The 20535-nt window shown below is 38.8% G+C and overlaps 2 protein-coding genes, 2 long non-coding RNA genes and 1 pseudogene across 4 annotated transcripts; all 5 read left to right on the top strand.

Annotated features, from left to right (window-relative positions):
• The window catches only part of LOC141332767 (scavenger receptor cysteine-rich type 1 protein M130-like), a 10402-nt pseudogene extending 8095 nt beyond the window's left edge, over nucleotides 1-2307 (top strand).
• Nucleotides 2308-3660: 1353 nt separating this feature from the next.
• LOC141332766 (antigen WC1.1-like) lies at nucleotides 3661-6337 on the top strand. Its single transcript, XM_073837727.1, has 7 exons — nucleotides 3661-3706; nucleotides 3877-4218; nucleotides 4602-4904; nucleotides 4995-5321; nucleotides 5419-5721; nucleotides 5868-6182; nucleotides 6333-6337. Exons 1-7 carry the CDS (start codon nucleotides 3661-3663, stop codon nucleotides 6335-6337), a joined length of 1641 nt encoding a protein of 546 aa, XP_073693828.1.
• Nucleotides 6338-6714: 377 nt separating this feature from the next.
• On the top strand, nucleotides 6715-11024 carry LOC141332765 (scavenger receptor cysteine-rich type 1 protein M130-like). The gene is made up of 10 exons (XM_073837726.1): nucleotides 6715-6952; nucleotides 7050-7361; nucleotides 7500-7814; nucleotides 7917-8231; nucleotides 8316-8639; nucleotides 8721-9038; nucleotides 9529-9825; nucleotides 9958-10029; nucleotides 10330-10644; nucleotides 10750-11024. The coding sequence occupies exons 1-10, from the start codon at nucleotides 6715-6717 to the stop codon at nucleotides 11022-11024; spliced, it is 2781 nt and encodes a 926-aa protein (XP_073693827.1).
• Nucleotides 11025-11055: 31 nt separating this feature from the next.
• LOC141333604 (uncharacterized) lies at nucleotides 11056-11650 on the top strand. The gene is made up of 3 exons (XR_012355400.1): nucleotides 11056-11156; nucleotides 11421-11459; nucleotides 11576-11650. It is a non-coding gene; the product is annotated as an uncharacterized lncRNA (long non-coding RNA).
• A 300-nt stretch (nucleotides 11651-11950) lies between these two features.
• Nucleotides 11951-13143, top strand: LOC141333603 (uncharacterized). Its single transcript, XR_012355399.1, has 3 exons — nucleotides 11951-12053; nucleotides 12241-12303; nucleotides 12452-13143. It is a non-coding gene; the product is annotated as an uncharacterized lncRNA (long non-coding RNA).
• The last annotated feature ends 7392 nt before the right edge of the window (nucleotides 13144-20535 follow it).

Here is a 20535-nt window from a genome sequence, read left to right as displayed (position 1 = left end):
ATATACCAGAACTTACAAACAGGTGCCACTGTTTTGTCAGTTTAGCAATAATAATGCTGTATTGTCTGTGTTGTGTGTGTCTTTTAGAACGTCTTCCTCTCAGACTGAGTGGAGGGGAGGGCCGGTGCTCTGGGAGGCTGGAGGTGTATCATAACACTGTGTGGGGCTCAGTCTGTGATGATCAGTGGGACATCAGCGATGCTCAGGTGGTCTGCAGGCAGCTGGGTTGTGGAGCAGCACTGAGGGCTGATAGGAATTCAGTCTTTGGTGCTGGTGAAGGTGTTGTGTGGCTGAACAGAGTCGAGTGCAGAGGAAATGAGATTCACCTGTGGGACTGTCCTCTATCCCTGAAAAAACACACGGACTGCTCCCACAAAGAGCATGCTGGACTCACCTGTGCAGGTGACAGCAAAACACTGAGGAATGGTGTTTATTTGATTATTTTAGAGCTAATAATATTTTTGTATTCAAGACTACTGTAATTTTAAATGTGTTTTGACAGATTTTCCAGATTTGTCAGTGACCACTACTCCTGCCACAACAACATCAGCTTTTCCTTCAGTTTCTGCTCCAGTGCGCTCAACATCAGTTGATCCTCCACAAACTCCTCCAGCAGCTTCACTCTCTGGCCCCCCAGAACTTGTGATTGTACTGGGAGTTGTGCTCTTACTGCTCTTAGTGCCACTGCTTATACTGATTCAGCAGAACAGAGTGATGAGGAGAGGTAGGAGAGATGCAGAGACTGTCATATTGTGTCTTATTCAGTGTGTGATCAGTCATGTGTTGTGCACTGTCAGTTCAGTTCAGGTTTGTCTGTCTACACTCACAGCTCTCTCTAAGAGGAGACACAGGACGACGACTGAGGCCGTTTATGAGGAGATTCAGCGCAGACGCAATCACTTCACTCAGAGGGGTGAGACATGAGCCACAAATCTCATTTAATATCATTAATAAGACAGTCTGTCTTCCTCCTGCTTCAAACCACATAATTGCTGAATTATCAATCTATGAATCCTTTCGCTGACTTTACAGTGTATTCTTGTCTTGCAAACTGGTAATATCATTCATTACTTGATTAAAATGGTAATGACCTCATGGTCTGCAAGAGCAATTGATTTCTAATAATACTGTATTTTGCTTTGATGCAGAAGAGATGGTGAATGAAATCACACCAGAATACTATGACGATGTCATCACTGATGGACTGAAACCAGATTATGAGACAGGTGCAGTTCTGTACTGTAGTTGTAATTCTGTCCGTTAGATTTATTAAACAGGGCAAATAAGCATGAGAACGCAATCCTTTAAAGTGCTGACAGGAGTGGAAAGTTCTACGGTTGATCTACTGACAATGAGCAAATCATTGATCATAGATCATTTCCGTAATGACTAACATAATCTACCAAGAACAGTGCAAATTAGCATAGATGGTGATAATCAGGTGCAGGTAATCTACTAACAACACTGTTGCAAATTAGGTTAATACCAGTAAATTGACTACAGCAAACCATAGTAAATCACTTAAATACTCTCCTCCCCATAAATTTAGTGTCTTTTTTTATCTCTGATTTTCACTGCATGTCTTTAGCAAACAAGTGTTTGCCCTAATGTACACTGTTGGTAAATCTGGCAATATCTCTTATTCTATATATTATATTAAGAAAATATACATTCAGATTAGTGTGATGATATTTGATTCATGTTCAATTTGTAGAAGACGTACCTGAAAGCTATGATGATGTTATCACCCCTGAACACAACTCTGATATTAAAGGTATTAAAATTATTTTTTAAAGACATTTCTCTTCAAAGTGAGGCTCAATAAAATACAACCTTTGTTCTGTACATATATCCATGTGTATATAGTGGACACATCAGAACATTATGATGATGTGATCATTAATGGACAGGACTCTCAAGGTGTAACAGGTGAGTCGCACAGAACCAGATTTTGTTTCTATGAAATATTGAATGTTTATACCATTAATGAATCATGGCTTTATCAGGTTTAATCCAATGGTCTCAGACAGTCATGAGGTGAAAGAGATGAATGACACAAGCTGTGTTATACATTACAATGTAAGTTTTTATTTCACATGTGTATCAGAGGGAGATCAGGAGGAGTATGACGATGTGAAGAACAGCAATGAAGATGAGATAAACCTGTTGGGTAAGTTTTTGTTGCCTTTTCTTATAAGCTGCTATAAATGGCTCCGTTTAAAATATTAAATGCTACATTTAACATGATATATTTGCTTTTGTTTTTTGATAACAGACTATGATGATGTGGGGGAGGAAGCAAAATGAGGGTGGGACTATATGACTTAGAGCCACACCCACAGCTTCCGTTCTTGTAATCACAATTATAAAGCTTCTACCTTAGGGTTCTAGCTTCTAGAGTTCTTAATGATGGGCTTCTTTAGTACCATTTCTTTGATTCTCTGTTGTTTTTCTTTAACAAACCTTTTAACTATCATAAACACACACACACAATAATTACATAAAATGATGATTATGTTTTTTTTCTAGCAAATATAATTAATACTGTGCCTTATCCCTCACTTGAAGTTGTTACCATTACTCTGTTGTCTTATTAAAACAAATAATAAAAATAAATCAGATGCTTATTTGCCTATTTAACATTTTTTCTTAAGCCTTATTAATTTATGATTATTTGAGAATTAAAAAATGCATAGATGTAAGGCTAAACATGTTAAAAAAATTTTTTTTTTTTTTTTTGGTTGATAAATCAACAGTTTGTCTCCTACAATAGTTGTTGATTCTCCCATCACTCAGCATTCAGTCTATTATGAAACACTATTGTGTCACTTTGTTTAATTTTCTAAACAAGTCTGTTTGACTAGAAAAAAAAAAAAAAGAATTATGATAAATAACCAAATAATTTATCTTCCAAATGCTTTCAGCATTGCTCTTACCTGTCTAAGAATAAATAGTGTTGATAAGTAGTTGATAAGTAAAACTGATTTGTACTCTGGTTTGTGATTTCTTAAGCATTGTTAAATCAAAAGGACAATCAATAAAACCATGTATTAATAATTAAATCATCAGCATAAAAAAAGAAACTATGGTAAAATGGGTAACAAGGTTGTAAAAACAATTAAAATAATTAACCGTTATTAAAATGATATATTTCAGTCATTTAAAATATATTTTTATAAAATATATTTGGCATAAAATATATATTTGACAAAAATATAAGTAAATATACAATTAAATATATTATTGCATATATTATTATGCTTTAAATAAGCAGTTATCAGTCTCTGTATCTCAGCAGGTGCTGATGCTGTAAATATCTTTGAGTACTTCCTCTCTAAAATCTTTAATGTTTTCTGTATGATGTGTTACTATTTTTTGCCTCTGGCAGGTGTGTGTGTGCGTGTGTATCCTCACGGAAGAGTCTTTATATAGTGGAGGAGGAGTCCTTTTCAGCGCTGACGTTATTTTGATATATTTGGTGAAAATCAGAAAAGCCTCTTCTGATTTGTCACTGCAGTTGTTTGATGATTTCCTCTGTTCTGTCTAATAAGGTAATGATGAGCGTGATTGGAAAGTTTTAGGGCTCTTCTCTTTAGGGGGCTTTTTATAGGAGAAACTTATGAGCTAATGAAATAGTTTGTATTGTGCATGAAGGAGACGATGAGGGGCCTGAAGCTGATATTTCTTCTAATACTCATCACCGCTGGTAGGTTTATACTTTAGCTGAGAGGGAAAACCATCTTGATTCAACTGCTTATCTGCAACAGCTAACTGCTGTCGAATTACCACATATTATTCATATTTTCTTAATTTATTAAATTATTTCTCAAATGTTTATTTTTCTTTCTCCAATTGTTCTTTCCTTCTTTCTTTCAGTCTGTCATGCATCTGTTGCACAAAAAGACGGTGTGAATGTGAGGTTAGTCGATGGCGACAGTCCTTGTGCTGGTAGAGTGGAGGTTCATCATAGAGGTCAGTGGGGAACAGTGTGTGATGTTGGTTGGGATTTGGTTGATGCTACAGTGGTGTGTAGAGAGCTGGACTGTGGAGAACCTGTAGATGCTCTGAGTGATGCTCATTTTGGACAAGGATTAGGACCGATCTGGATGAGTTTTGTTGTGTGCACTGGATCAGAGTCTACACTGAAGAACTGTGGGTCAGCAGGTTGGGGTAAAAGCAGCTGTGATCATTCTAAAGATGCTGGAGTCATCTGCTCAGGTAAACTGTTTAAAACTTCAACAAAATAATATATCACCCAAAAGTGCCCCTCCACTAACTCCAAAAGTTTGGGGTCAGTTTGAACGCTTTTAAAAAATGTTTTCGAAAGAAGAGTCTTGTGTGTGTGCAAAGCAAAATACAGTAAAACATAAATTCTGTAAATTCTTACAATTTAGAATTACATTTCTGTTTTAAAATAATTTACAGTGTCGTTAATTCCTGTATTTTCAAAGCCGCAGTTTTCAGGAACACGTTCCTTTTGAAGTGATTCTAACTTGTGGATTTGGTGCTTAAGAAACATGACGCTTGAAAATGGTTGGGCTGTGTTTTTTATTTTATAATTTCCCCCCTGTTTATCATTTAAATGATCATTGTTCTTTCAGAAGTCAGGCTGGTTGGAGATTCTCGCTGCTCTGGGAGGTTAGAGATATTTCATGATCAGACGTGGATGTCAGTGTGTGACGCTGCCTTTGACCAGCAGGATGCAGAGGTTGTGTGTAGAGAGCTGGACTGTGGGGCTCCTGTACAGGTGCTGGGAACAGCTGCTTTTGGCAAAGGAGACACTCAGATGTGGACACAAGAGATTCAGTGCAGAGGAAATGAATCTCAGATTCACCTCTGTCCAACATCACCATCATATGAAAATAACTGTTCTCATGAATACAGCGTTGGACTGATGTGTGCAGGTTGGAACTAATTCTTCTTCAGGTTGAATGTAACATGATTCATTCATATTATAAGACTGTCATTTTTTGTCCTCAATGTTCAATATACAGATAGTGTGAATGTGAGGTTGGTTGATGGTCACAGTCGCTGTGCTGGTAGAGTAGAGGTTTTTCATAGAGGTCAGTGGGGAACAGTGTGTGATGAGGACTGGGATATGGCTGATGCTGCAGTGGTGTGTCGAGAACTAAACTGTGGAGAACCCGTTGATTCTGTGGGTGATGCACATTTTGGACAAGGATCAGGACCGATCTGGATGAGTTATGTCTTATGTACTGGATCAGAGTCCACATTAAAGAACTGTGGCTCGACAGGATGGGATAAAAGCAATTGTGATCATGATGATGATGCTGGAGTCATTTGCTCAGGTAAACTGCTCAGCTCCTCAACTTAATAAATTGTCACACTAACTCCATAAGTTTGGGGGCAGCTGATGATATGATTTTTATCAATAAAATCTTTCTTTCTTTCTTTTAGAAGTCAGGCTGGTTGGAGGTTCTCGCTGCTCTGGGAGGTTAGAGATACTTCATGATCAGTCATGGATGTCAGTGTGTGACGCTGCCTTTGACCAGCAGGATTCAGAGGTTGTGTGTAGAGAGCTGGACTGTGGGGCTCCTGTACAGGTGCTGGGAGCAGCTGCTTTTGGCAAAGGAGACAATCAGATGTGGACACAAGAGATTCAGTGTAGAGGAAATGAGTCTCAGATTCACTACTGTCCAACATCACCAACACACAAACACAGCTGTTCTCATGAATACAGTGTTGAACTAGTGTGTGCAGGTTGGTGCTAATTCTTTTCTATTCAAATCCCCTGATTAAAAGGTTACCTAAATAAAATTTCCCCTCTCATAATGTGATTTGTTCATTTTGATTCTCTGTTTTCCTCACTCTCTCTTCATTAATTATTCTCTTTGTTCAATATACAGACAGTGTAAATGTGAGGCTGGCAGGTGGTAACAGTCGCTGTGCTGGTAGAGTGGAGATTCTCCATAGAGGTCAGTGGGGAACAGTGTGTGATGACTACTGGGACATGGCAAATGCTGCAGTGGTGTGTAGAGAGCTGGACTGTGGAGAACCTGTAGATGCTCTGGGTGGTGCTCACTTTGGATCAGGATCAGGACAAATCTGGATGAGTTACGTTGTGTGCACTGGATCGGAGCCCTCACTGAAGAGCTGTGGCTCAACAGGATGGAGTGAAAGCAACTGTGATCATTTTGATGATGCTGGAGTCATCTGCTCAGGTAAACTGCTCCATACAATGCAGTATCTCACCTTAATCAGTGAAATTGTTTGCTCTAATATATTTTAATTTTATATATTTATACACACACAAAATATTTTCTACACCTTCAAGAAACACCTAACATCATATGCACTCACAACTGTTACAGTTTAAACTACACATTGGCTATCATTCCTCTGTATCTCATTTAAAAGTGCATATTAAATCAATCAATCAGTCAATAAGAATATACTCATGTATACACATGCTAAGTGAAGGAAACCCATAGTTTGTCTGCGAGTAACTTTATTTTAAATATACTTTTTATTTTTATTTATTTTAAATCAACAGAAAAAAAGTGGGAACTTAAACTGCTTCTGGGTAGTGTTATAAATGTGTTAAGAAGATTACATTTTATATATAGGCCTATATATTTTATAATAAATATAGCCCACAAAAGAGTAAAATGTCCCAATAACTTTTCAGAAGTCAGGCTGGTTGAAGGTTCTCGCTGCTCTGGGAGGTTAGAGATACTTCATAATCAGACGTGGATGTCAGTGTGTGACGCTGCCTTTGACCAGCAGGATGCAGAGGTTGTGTGTAGAGAGCTGGACTGTGGGGCTCCTGTACAGGTGCTGGGAGAAGCTGCTTTTGGCAAAGGAGACACTCAGATGTGGACACAAGAGATTCAGTGCAGAGGAAATGAAACCCACATAAATCTTTGTCCAACATCACTATCACAAAAAAACAACTGTTCACAGGACAAAAATGTTAGACTGGCATGTGCTGGTAAGAGCTGGATTAATAGGGAGAGAGAAAGAGAGAAATAGGTCTATTTATACAACACAGTGCTCTATTATTTTAATTCTTTGCTATGCTCTCTCAGATGCAATGAATGTGAGGTTGGTTGGTGGTAACAGTCCTTGTGCTGGTACAGTGGAGGTTCATCATAGAGGTCAGTGGGGTACAGTGTGTGATGATGACTGGGATTTGGCTGATGCCGCAGTGGTGTGTAGAGAGCTGGACTGTGGAGAACCTGTAGATGCTCTGAGTGATGCTCACTTTGGACAAGGATCAGGACCAATCTGGATGAGTGCTTTTTGTTCTGGAATGGAATCTACATTGAAGAACTGTGGATCAGCAGGATGGGGTATAAACACATGTAATCATAATGGTGATGCTGGAGTCATCTGTTCAGGTGAATGAGATATTATACAGTAAATGTCATAAATAACTGTAAATTGGTAAAACTGTAATTTTCATGTACTTAACAAATACACTCTGAATAACTGTGATTTGTCTCTTTTGTACCATTTTTTAAATGTAATATAAACAGATCATAAACATTCCAGACTTACTGATGGACCTCACCTGTGCTCTGGGAGATTAGAGGTGAATCATGAGAATACCTGGAATATAGTGTGTGATGCTGCCTTTGACCAGCAGGATGCAGAGGTTGTGTGTAGAGAGCTGGACTGTGGGGCTCCTGTACAGGTGCTGGGAGCAGCTGCTTTTGGCAAAGGAGATGCTCAGATGTGGACACAAGAGATTCAGTGCAGAGGAGATGAATCCTATATTTCTTTCTGTCCAGCATCATCATCTCTCAAACACAACTGTACCAATGAAAATGCCATTGGGCTGTTTTGTTCTGGTACTGGAGCTGTAGTTTTTAACTGTGATAATCACAAAGTTTTTTTTGGTTTGTTATTGCTTTAAAAAAAAAAAAACTAAATAAACTTTGTTCTTTGTTCAGGTTACATAGATCTCAGACTGGTAAACGGTCCTGATATCTGTTCTGGTCGAGTTGAACGTCAGTATCTCAGTAAATGGGGCACGGTGTGTGATGCATGCTGGGATATGAGAGCTGCCAGTGTCCTCTGTAGACAGCTGAATTGTGGGATTGCTGTGTCTGTTGTGGGATCAGACTGGTTTGGAGAGGGAAGTGGTGAAATCTGGGCTGATGTGTTTGATTGTGACGGGAATGAAACAAAACTCTCAGAATGTTCCATCTCTTCATGGAGTCGAGCTGAATGTTCTCATAGACGAGATGTTGGAGTCATCTGCTCTGGTAAGAGGATTTTATTAAAAAAATATTAAATACATAAATTACCTTAAAATACCATTTGAATAAAATGTCATATCTCCTCTCAAGATTCTTCTCTGGCTCTTCATGATGGTCTGGTGCGGTTGTCTGGAGAGAGACAGTGTGAGGGGGAGGTGGAAGTTTTCATCCATCAGGTCTGGAGGAGAGTTCTGCTGGACTCCTGGAGTCTCACTGAATCATCCGTGGTCTGCAGACAGCTGGGCTGTGGCTCTGTGCTCAACTTCTACAGCTCCTCTTCATCCAGTCCTGAACACAGTCATGAGTGTGTGACAGGCTTCCAGTGCTCTGGGAGTGAAGCTCATCTGGGGAACTGCAGCTCTCCACAAACTCTCAACTGCAGCTCCACACAACAGCTGTCAATCACCTGCCTTGGTGAGAACAACAACATCTGGGCAGATTCTTCAGTTGTTAGTGATCATCAATAATGTTTTTTCTTTCTTCTCTGACTACCAGGTCACGGGTCCATCAGGCTGGTGGGTTCTGGGGGAGACTGTGCAGGGAGGCTGGAGGTTTTTCACAGTGGCTCATGGGGGACAGTGTGTGATGACTCCTGGGATATTAAAGATGCCCATGTGGTGTGCAGACAGCTGCAGTGTGGAGTGGCCCTCAGTAACCAGCAGGTACCAGCCTGGTTTGGTCCTGGTTCTGGACCCATATGGCTGGATGAGGTGGAGTGTGAGGGAAATGAGACGTCCCTGTGGAGCTGCTCTTCTCCAGGCTGGGGAAAACATGACTGTAGTCACAAGGAGGATGTAGGAGTCACGTGCTCAGGTAATCAGTGAACAAATGTAAACATAAAAAAAACATTTTAATAGTCTATGTATATGATTAATGAATAATGAAATCCAGTTTTTGCATTATACACATTTAGAACAGGGTTGAAAACTGTTCTTATGCATTTTTAAATGAATGCCAGAAGTTATTTCATTAACAGTTCATGAACATGCATTTTCCTGCTGTAAAGCACCCAAAAGTTCTCCTTACTCAGAGGCGCAGCACTGCTGCTCATTGCAAAACACACAATGTGACAGTTTTAGTCAATTTCCCGAATTAATGACTCCAATACATCAGTTCATTTAGCTTATGAAACATTTCTTTAATGGCAGATTGTAAAATTTAAATCTATGTATTATTGAAACTGTTTCATCATCTGGTAGTAAAATAAAATTTCTATTTTTTTATTTTTATTTATTTAGTTCTTAAGAGCACTAAAAGACCTGTTATTTAAAAATATATGTATTTCCCATTCTTTTTCATCTAGAGTTTAAAGAGATCAGGTTAACTGAGGGCTGTGAAGGGAATGTGGAGGTTTTCTACAATGGATCCTGGGGAAATGTGTGTTACAACAAGATGGACAGAGACACAGCGAGTCTGATCTGTCAAGAGCTGAACTGTGGAAGATCTGGCAGTGAACCTAAATATTCAGTGGGACTGAAACCTCATAATTGGCTGGATTTTTTGAAATGTCGACGACATGATTCCACTTTATGGCAGTGTCCATCTTCACCATGGGGACAGAATTACTGTGATAATGAGGTGGCCACGATCACCTGCTCAGGTAAGGTTTTAAACTATTTAAATTCAGTTATATTTTTATAAATATAAAGGTATTTTTTTTTTAAGAAATGTAGTACATAGATTCTGAAAGAATCAGAAATTATTTATGAAACTGATTATGTTATAATCTCAGAGGAGGAAAGTCACGAGTCTCTGCGGAGTCGTCTGACATGTTCATTATCTCCTCACCAGAGACAGTGTTCAAGTAAGTATATTTGACAACAGGTTTAAATATTTATTACTTTTCCACATATAAAACTCACTAGCTTTGAAAATATTAGTAATAAATAATCAGAGTGCTTCTGTGACAGCTCTTGACTCACCACAAAAAAATAAAAATAAAAAAAATAATAGTTTTTCTCATCATTTAGAAAAATTGGAGGTGCTTTCTACTAGTCATTTGTTTTGCATGTTCAAGTTGCTCAAATTGATTATAGCATTTGCAGTATATAAATATGCTTCTGTTGTGCTGAAGCTAATAAATGCTGGATGATGTGTGTTTTAGAGCATCTTCCACTCAGACTGAGTGGAGGGGAGGGCCAGTGCTCTGGGAGGCTGGAGGTGTATCATAACGCTGTGTGGGGCTCAGTCTGTGATGATCAGTGGGACATCAGCGATGCTCAGGTGGTCTGCAGGCAGCTGGGTTGTGGAGCAGCACTGAGGGCTGATGGGAATTCAGTCTTTGGTGCTGGTGAAGGTGTTGTGTGGCTGAACAAGGTTGAGTGCAGAGGGAATGAGCTTCACCTGTGGGACTGTCCTCTCTCCCTGAATAACCACACTGACTGCTCCAACAAAGAGCACGCTGGACTCACCTGTGCAGGTCCCAACAAAACACTGAATAATATTTATTTGATCATATTAATGTTAATGATATTTGTGTAGTTAAATCAGTTAATTGCATGAAGGTTAATGTCTCTTTTCACAGATTTGCCAGATTTGTTAGTGTCTACTACTCCTGCCACAACAACATCAGTTTCTCCTCCAGTGCGCTCAACATCAGAGACTCTTCTACAAACTCCTCCAGCAGTGTCTCTCTCCGTCTCCCCAGTGCTTGTGGTTGTACTGGGAGTTGTGCTCTTCCTGCTCTTAGTGCCACTGCTTATACTGATTCAGCAGAACAGAGTGATGAGGAGAGGTAGGAGAGATCCAGAGACTGTCATATTGTGTCTTATTCAGTGTGTGATCAGTCATGTGTGGTGAACTGACAGCAGGTTTGTCTGTCTAAACTCACAGCTCTTGCTGACTGGTACACAGGACTTCACAGGACTCATTCTCAGACTGAGCCAGTTTATGAAGAAATTTATCACAGACAAAATCAATTTACTCGTAGAGGTGAGGCATCATGAGAGATACTATTTATAGATACTAATTGGCCTCACAATGTTAAAATCAGCTTGGCATCTCATGCTTATATAAGGATCAGATTGTTGATCTTAACTTTTAAAACAGCCTGCAAGTGCAAGCTTGAATCCTACAAAGATGACATTTAAAAAATAGATCTTTTGGCTTTCTTTTACTATCACAGAGCTTTATGATCCAGATGAAATGAGGATTCAGTCTGTTGACTGTTAGTAATGATTCTGCTCTCTTTAACAGGGAGTCTCATCTCTGAAGATTCTGCTGAGCTTCTCTCAGGTTAGAGATGTGATTTGCAAACTCAGTAAAGAAATTAAATAAATGTAAACCGTGAAATTCACAACTTTTTAGGAATTGAATGACTCACATGCACATATGTGTTTGTTTGGATTTAGAGAGGGTGAATGAGATCACACCAGGAATCTATGAGGAAATCTTCACCGGTGGACTAAGACCAGATCGTGAGACAGGTGCTGATGCTCTTCTGTGCTTAAGCTGTAGTTCTCTCTCTGTAATTCTACAATGGGTTCATTTAAGGTTGTTTTAAATGCAATGGCAATGGCTTCATGTTAAATTTGTAGACGACACACCAGAGGGATATTATGATGTTATTACTAGTGGACAGAACTATACTGGAAAAGGTGATTTCATTTTTGTATATAATTTTGAGCATGGGTTTTTACATCCTACTTCTTTAAGGCAAAGACCAGTTCAGATAAAATAAAATTATATTTTATCGTGTGTGTGTGTGTGTGTGTGTGTGTGTGTGTGTGTGTGTGTGTGTGTGTGTGTGTGTGTGTGTGTGTGTGTGTGTGTGACCAGAGGATTATGATGATGTCATCATTAATGGACAGTGCTCTCAATCTGCAACAGGTCAGTCAGGCAGAACTTATTTTTTTTAATAATTTGATATATCGAACATGTTTACACCATTAATGAATCATTATGGCTATATCAGGTGTAATCTAACAGTCTTTAATGAGGGGGCAGGGATCTATGATATGACACAAGATCAAAGTGTATTAAAATGTAAAATAATCTTTTTTGTACATGTGTAAAGTGGGAGATCCGGAGGAGTATGATGATGCATGGAGTATTACTGAAGATGTGAGAAACCTGTTAGGTAACATTTTGCCTAATATTTTCTACATTTACTAAATAGATGTGTACATATTACAGACACACAAACTATGAAATTATTTTATTTGTAACTTGCTGATTTAAAAGAAACTTATTCAGTTTGAAATACTTTTCGCCTTTTTTTAATGCAGACTATGATGATGTGGGGGAGGAGTTGAACGACGAGGGAGGGGCTTCATGACTCAAAGGCCACACCCACTACCACCTGCATTTGCATTTGATTCGCTCAATATGCTACTTAAATATGGTCATTATGAACATAAATCTATATCAACAGAATTATTTTTAACATTATGGCCTGGTTTAATAGACAGGGCTTAGCCTAAACCAGGATTAGGCCATATTCAACCAATACATTTTAATTTAATTATAATAAACATGCCTTAGAAAAAACATTACTAGTATGCATCTTGAGATCAAACAAAGGCACTGATATATTTTATGATCAGTCAGTGCAAGTTTGTTTCAGTTGGAACAGCTCAGACTTACATTTTAGTCTTGAGCCTTAATGAAACCAGGGGTATAATATCTAATTAACATATCAGGGAAAAGTATTTCTACACTTTCCTCTTTTAAAAGATGTCTGCATAAATGTTATTCAGTGGCTGTGTTGTAGTTATATAACAATTGTTCTGAGAATATTACATTGTGGGACACAAGGATTATATGTTTCACTCAAAAAGATGACTAAATGAGATAAAAATATGTGTAATGAATAACTAATCAAACAGCATTTTTGAAGAAAAAATTTTTTTTTCATTAATTGTGAAGATAATGATCATCTACTTCTGATTCCTGAATTGTACTGAATACAACTGAAGAACATTAAGAATGAGAAATAAAGAAGTAAATCTTTTAATAAGAACTAATTCATTATCTCGATAATTTCATTGTCTGTCTTTGTTGTGGTTGTAATTTAGAAAAAAATATATTGTTTGTTGACTTTGATATTTCACTGAAATATTTCCCCTTGGGAAAAATCTTGTGGTGGGTAAACACTCTATTGCTTGAGTTACAACAACATCCTGTCATTAATGGCATTAATAGAATGCATTAGTCACTTAGCTAAGTGTTGCTATCTTGTTTTAACATATTTTTAGGATGTTTAACTCATGCTGTCAAATTTTAGTATGTTGCTGGGAGTGTTAATATCACTTACTGTTACCAGCAGGTTTGAATGTGTGTGGAAGGAGTGTAATCTTTGTTGTGTTAATGCCATTAATAAATCCTGGCCTCATTGAAAAGTAAAGTATCCATCTTATGCATGCTTCAGAACCATGCTGGAAATAGTAGGTCATCCAGGTACCTTTTGTCTACAGAAATCTTTTATGCATACTGTGAATTTAGACATACTTCTTTTGTTTTTCGCTTACTATATAGCAGTGAAGTATGCAATTTTGAATGCAGCCACTGTCTGCCTGAGTTACAGCAACTTCCTGTTCTTGGTGAAACGTTGCACTTTCAAACAAACAAACAAACAAAAAAACCTTGTGTTATTGCAGTCACCTGCTGGTGGCAAACATTGTATTCTTTTAAGTAGCTTAAGGGCACGTACAGAACTTTGACAAAATGACAAAAGCTCCACATTGTAAAATACTCGCTAAAGGTTAATGTATAGCACAAGCAGAAATGAAGCACACTGACTCTCTCTGCTGGTCAGAAGGTGAACAACATATTCAGTGAATGAGATATGGTTTTTGTGGGCCATCTGAAACCACTTGTGGAATTAGGTAAATTTCACATTTATTGACAGTAATTATTTTTACATAAACCAAATTTTAAGCTAAACATTAATATCCTAAACATTTAAACACCTAATTTTAAAAAAGGCATTTTACAACATTATTAATTTTACAGAGTTGAGTTTATTACGTGATAATGTCATGCTAACATATGTATACACTAATAGACATTTTTAGGACATATGCCGTTAGTTATCAGTGCTTTTATCTCAACTCTGCAGGTGTTGGGCTTTGATACTGTAAATAAACTGGAGAGTTTCCTGTCTCCTGTAAGTCTTATATATACATGTATGTGCGTATGTAAATGTGTGTGTGTGTGTGTGTGTGTGTGTGTGTGTGTGTGTGTGTGTGTGTCATGGCCGCACTGGAGTGCACACCTGCATGATCTTCTAACAGCAAACACCCGTTGTAACTGCCAGCGTTAATGCAGGGAAGTGTATTTCGTCATGGTTGACTTTTGGCTACTACTTTTGACAATGTGCCTTATAACAACAGTAAAGAGCGCGTTTAAAGACGCGCTCCGGACCGGCAGGATTTACAAACAAAGCTGGACTATTCACGATCCTGTGCTCAATCACCCAGCGGGTGGAAACTTTACAGACGTTTCGACCACTGTAAGAACATTGAGCCAAGATGAGTGGATTTTATTCCAAAAGCAGGAGAGAGCATTTAGAAAGACTCTGGACACGAAACATCTCGAAGATAAACATAACTTCCTCTTTTCAGGAGAAACACCGAAAAAATGGATCAGACTCATCCGCATTCTGAATGGAGTATACTTTAAGAACGGCACTTTTACAATCAATCGGCGAAATGGAAGGCAGTTCGGATTACCTTTGCTGAAGTTCACAATGCGTGTACTGAAGAAAATGCCGCGAGTTAGCGGTGGCCTTCCTGAGGCCCAGACCGTGGATTGCCTCGCCGGCTGGATTGAGGCGGAGTTGCGCTTTTTGCGGGACATCGTTCAACCAGCACTGGGAGCACCAAGGAGTGGAACCCATCAACAAAAGCAGGTGGGCAAAGATAAACTTGCATATTTATGGCAGAATAGAAAATCTAGAGCAATCCAAATTATTCTTAACAACAGTAAATATCCAAATGTACCAGTCGGCATAAATAATATTCTATCCGTGCAGAATTATTATATTTCTAAATGCGCGCCTGAGAGGCTTGATGGCGTGTTAAATGCACCGCCATGGACCGGATCATTACTTCCCGTACAATCTAGCCAGCTTAACACTTCATTGTTCACTGTCACTGAAGTAGAGAAAGTGGTTAATGACCTCCCCAATAATAAAGCAAGTGGACTTGATGGTGTGACTTATGAAACACTGAAAACTACAAAACAAATGGTGTGCCCAATTCTGACTAATATATTTAACATCTGTCTGGAAAATGGCAAAGTTCCAGAATCATGGAAAGGGGCCCTGATACACCGTATCCCCAAAAAAGATAATATTCCTGATGACCTGTCTACTTGGAGAGACATTTCCTTACTACCTACAGTCTTTAAGGTGTTTATGAAATGTATGCTGTCACGAATACTTCCTTGGTTAGTGGATACAGGAATACTTACACCAAAGCAAAAAGCTTATATCAATAGGCAGGGGATGAATGAACATGTCTTCTGTCTTAAAACGGGAATTGATGATTTCAAACATTCATCTGCCAAGTTCTTTACTGTCTTTTTGGATTTTCGTGATGCATTTGGCACATTGCCCCACGATGTCATGTTTCATGCATTGGACGAAATAGGACTACCACAGCTGTATGCAGATGTAATTAAAGATGTGTATAATAACTCTTACATCCAGGTCATATGTGGAACCGCCCTCACTGATCCCATACCACTTAAAATTGGCATCAAAACAGGGTGCCCATGGAGCGCCATCAATTTCATTCTGGCGATTAACTCCTGGATGAAGTGGATGTGCCAGTGCGCACCAGCAGGCGTGCGATCCCCAAACCCTGTGCAAGGTTATGCGGATGATGTGGAAATCTCCTCAAGAGATGAAAGTGTAATTTCCAACATGCTCCTCCGCACAGATGAGTTTTTAAGGTGGTCAGGTTTAGACATCAAACACACAAAATGTGCTGCATTCTATGAAAGACGTAGTGGAGGAAACAGATGGTATAAAGCAAAGTCTGACAAGCCCCCTTCCTTTTCAATAATGCAGAAACGTATCCGAGTGTATGAACGTCATGAAACATATCCTTATTTGGGCCATAAATTTAACGTCAGTGGCGATTGGGAGGAACAGATATCAGAGCTGTGTCAAGAATATACCCAAAGACTTGGGCTGATTGATGCTGCCCCACTGCCCATAATGATGAAGATTGAAGCCATCAGGCTAATCGCAGTAGCCAAAATTCAACATCTCTTCCCGAATGTACATATCCCACAACGTATATTGTCAGCGATGAACAACGAAACGGTTAAGCTGATGAGGAAATGGTTCTGTCTTAATAGCCGCACGACTCGGGACATTATTTTCCAGCCACGTAGAGACGGAGGTCTCGGTGCCCCAAATATTGAATGGCTCTACACCGCGTCCAGAACAGGACACCTTTTAAACATGCTTAACAATGACGATACAACTGTTAGAGAATTATCACGTGAATCACTGTTTTTACATCTACAACGTCGCAAAATACCTGCTGCTTCCATAAATGAGTCCCAGTTTCTTGGATTTAAACTAAAGCAGAACGGAAAGTTGGACATCAAAGCAGCCGGATTTGGAGTGCGCTCTGACTGGCTAGACTTAAACGACCTTTGCAGCCGCATAGGAATACAGCTGTCCTGGTTGGGACCCGATGGAGAAGTAGTGGCTCTTAATGACAGCATAATCACCGATCCACTGGTTTCCACTCTGGCAATCCTCAATAAAGACACTACTCCTCACCAGTTACAGATTAAACACGCAAGAGCTTCAATTCTTCATCTTAGACAGATCCAAAACGGACAGCACTGGACGGGTCTCAGATTACAAGGAAAACTTGCTTTACTTCAATTTGCCGACCATTCAGTGTCTCACTCTGCTCTGTCTAATCCATCAATTTCAGATGACATTTTGATATTCTTGATTAAAGCAAGACTACAATGTCTACCAACAAAGTACAATTTGGCAATATGGTATCCATCAAAGCATGAACCTTATTGTATATTACATCCTACACAGCAGGAAAACGAAACGGTTGCTCATATACTAAACGGCTGCTACAATTATAAAGGACTCTATGTAGCCAGACATGACCGTCTGGTTGATCTGGTTGCAAAGGACTTACAAATGGTAATCGGTGGACATGATAGTAAGATCTACAAGCATAGCACTGTACGAATTAACTGGTTTCATCATAACATATCAAACAGTGAGTACTTCACAAACATTCCAAATACTCCTGACATTGTAATTGTTAATGAGGTTATGAAATCTGTTTGTATTGTTGAGGTGGGCTGCTGTTTTGATCTGTATATGAATACTTGCTATTATTCTAAACTATTGAAATATCAACCCCTGGTAGATCTCATCCTCCAACTTGGATATACCTGTAGATTGATAATTCTGGTATTTGGAAGTTTGGGTCATGTCCATAAGAGTGTGATTAGCGGGATGCAATTAGGGGGGCTACAAAAAAAGAAGGCAAAAAAGCTTGCAAAATTCTGCTCAGTTTCAGCCATTATAGGGAGCATGAAAATATGGAGACGGAGATGTTTCCTTTATCCCTAATGTGCCGAGTATTATAAAAAAAGAAGGACCTGTACAAGTATGTGAGCTATGAATTGTAGATCTGTCACCCTGTCAAAGACTCTTCCCAGAGTATTTGGATCTTGTTTTCTTTGTAATGTCTTTTAGATCCAAATAAAAGTATTCAAATGTGTGTGTGTGTGTGTGTGTGTGTGTGTGTGTGTGTGTGTGTGTGTGTGTGTGTGTGCGCGCATCCCCTCAGTGATGTGTGGGGAGGAGTTCATCAGTACTGACAGTTTTGATATATATGGAGAAAGTCAGAAAAACCTTCTCTGATTTGTCAGTGAAGTTGTTTGATGATTTCCTCTGTTGTGTCTAATAAGGTAATAGCGAGTGTGATTGGAGGGTGTTGGGCCTCTTTCTCTCTCATTAAGAGGATGCCTGTACTTCTGGATCATCAGTGCGGAGAAGCTTGTACTGGGTGTTGAGTTAATCATGATGAGGATGATGGGAAGCTGCCTGATACTCATTTTACTGTCTTCATTTGTAATACTCATCACAGCTGGTAAGTACATTATTAAAAAAGAGATGTTAGAAGCAAGGTTCCTTTCAGAAATATTGTTTTTGTAAATTGCTTGCTGTAATGTGGTTTTTGAGATGACATAATCATATATAAAGTTACAATATGCCTCTCTCTCTCTTTCTCTCTCTGTTCACTAAACAGACCTTGTGAATGTGAGGTTGGTTGGTGGTCACAGTCGCTGTGCCGGTACAGTGGAGGTTCTTCATAGAGGTCAGTGGGGAAGAGTGTGTGATCTTGACTGGGATTTGGCTGATGCTGCAGTGGTGTGTAGAGAGCTGGACTGTGGAGAACCTGTAGATGCTGTTTCTAAGGCACACTTTGGACCAGGATCAGGACCAGTCTGGATGAGTCATACCAGATGTGTTGGTTCAGAATCCACCCTGAAGAACTGTAGGTCAGCGGGATGGGGTAAAAATAACTGTGACCAGACTAGAGATGCTGGAGTCATCTGCTCAGGTAAACTGCCCAAATCCTGACATTATATACAAAGTATGTTCCTTTTTATTAAAACAATATGTTCATTTAATCCTTTGAAAAAGCAAAGAAAAAGTCACAGGCTAAAAGTGAATGCACCAGTGTGTTGGACTGCCCAGTTTTTCAGGGGTGTTTTGTTTGGAATAAGAAGGGCAAAGTAAGCATGACTTGAGCCCTTAACAATTTTATTCCCCCAGTGTTTTTACCAAGGAGTTGAATGGAAGGTGTGAGTTGTTAAATAGATAGCCCACCAAAGAAAATGTAATAAAAAAAAAAACAATAAGTATGAATTTTTAGCAGCCAATACTCCAGTCTTCAGTATCGCATGATTGATAAATAAGTAATGCATGACAAAAAGAATAAAACTTTCAGTATCCGGAAAGTAACATTCTGTCACAAATTTTGAATGTGTGAAATTCAATAGATAGTAAATTTTATTTATTTATTCATTTTCATAAATAGTGATAATTTCTTATTTTAAACAATAATATCTTATTATTGTGTGAATGCATTTATATGCTGTTTCAGATGTAGCTACTGCCTTAAAGACAGCCATAAAGTGTCAGATTATTGTAATGTGTATGCAACTACAGTATACTTTTAGTACAGTTTTGATAAATTTACTAAGTAGATTACTTAGTAGATTATATTGTCCAGTTATGTCAAAAAATGTTTCATGGGAGGGGATTAATATATGCAGGGCTGGTAAAGAATTTGCAAATTGTTTCACTTTGATGTTCATTCAAGTTTCATAAGTTCCCAAATTCCAATGATAATTACTGGTAAATTTCTCTTTTAATTATTAATGTAATGGGCCATAAAAACATTTTTATTTATAATTAATATTTCGTTACCAAATGTAAAACTGTAATTATCTGTGATTTTTCAGATGTCAGGCTGGTTGGTGGTTCTCGCTGTTCTGGGAGGTTAGAGATACTTCATGATCAGACGTGGATGTCAGTATGTGATGCTTCCTTTGACCAGCAGGATGCAGAGGTTGTGTGTAGAGAGCTGGACTGTGGGGCTCCTGTACAGGTGCTGAGAACAGCTGCTTTTGACAAAGGAGATGCTCAGATGTGGACACAAGAGATTCAGTGCAGAGGAAATGAATCTCAGATTCATATGTGTCCAACATCATACAGATTTACGCCCAAATACAACTGTTCTCACAAGTACAGTGTTAGACTGCTGTGTACTGGTGTGTGTTGACAATTTCAACAAGAAAGATTTTTTTTTTTTAATTTCGATGAATTTATTCTAATATCTTTTTTCTTCTTTTCTCCTAAATGCACACTTACAGACAGAAAACTTGTGAGGTTAGTTGGTGGACACAGTCCCTGCAGTGGGACAGTGGAGGTTCTTCATAAAGATCAGTGGGGAGCAGTGTGTGATTTTGGCTGGGATTTGGCTGATGCTGCAGTGGTTTGTAGAGAGCTGGACTGTGGAGAACCTATAGATATTCTGAGTGGTGCTCAAGTTGAACCCGAATCAGGACCAATCTGGATATATAATGCAATGTGTACTGGATCTGAGCCCACACTGAAAAAGTGTGGATTAGCAACATGCCGTTTAAATGGTGTGTGTCATGGTAAGAGTTCTGGAGTCATCTGCTCAGGTAACCTCTAAACTTCAATTGTTAAAAAGAAAAAGTAATGTATGTTTTGTTCTGAAAGGTTCATACTCAGTGGTCTTTTTTATTTATATATATATATATTTTAAGATGTCAGGGT

This window comes from Garra rufa, chromosome 4 (assembly GCF_049309525.1).
Source record: "Garra rufa chromosome 4, GarRuf1.0, whole genome shotgun sequence".
In the NCBI taxonomy this organism is placed as follows: Eukaryota; Metazoa; Chordata; class Actinopteri; order Cypriniformes; family Cyprinidae; genus Garra; species Garra rufa.
Note: the sequence above shows the minus strand (reverse complement) of the source record. Positions and strands in the feature narration are given on the sequence as shown.

What these genes read in the sequence shown, in the direction of transcription:
- LOC141332765 (XM_073837726.1), top strand. Translation starts at nt 6,715, where the DNA reads ATGTCAGTGTGTGACGCTGCCTTTGACCAGCAGGATGCAGAGGTTGTG. An exon ending in TGTTAGACTGGCATGTGCTG is followed by an intron (nt 6,953 to 7,049) that starts GTAAGAGCTGGA and finishes ATGCTCTCTCAG; the next exon opens with ATGCAATGAATGTGAGGTTG. An exon ending in TCACCAGAGACAGTGTTCAA is followed by an intron (nt 10,030 to 10,329) that starts GTAAGTATATTT and finishes TGTGTGTTTTAG; the next exon opens with AGCATCTTCCACTCAGACTG.
- LOC141332766 (XM_073837727.1), top strand. Translation starts at nt 3,661, where the DNA reads ATGAGGGGCCTGAAGCTGATATTTCTTCTAATACTCATCACCGCTG. An exon ending in CGTTGGACTGATGTGTGCAG is followed by an intron (nt 4,905 to 4,994) that starts GTTGGAACTAAT and finishes TTCAATATACAG; the next exon opens with ATAGTGTGAATGTGAGGTTG. An exon ending in TTGCTCAGGTAAACTGCTCA is followed by an intron (nt 5,322 to 5,418) that starts GCTCCTCAACTT and finishes TCTTTCTTTTAG; the next exon opens with AAGTCAGGCTGGTTGGAGGT.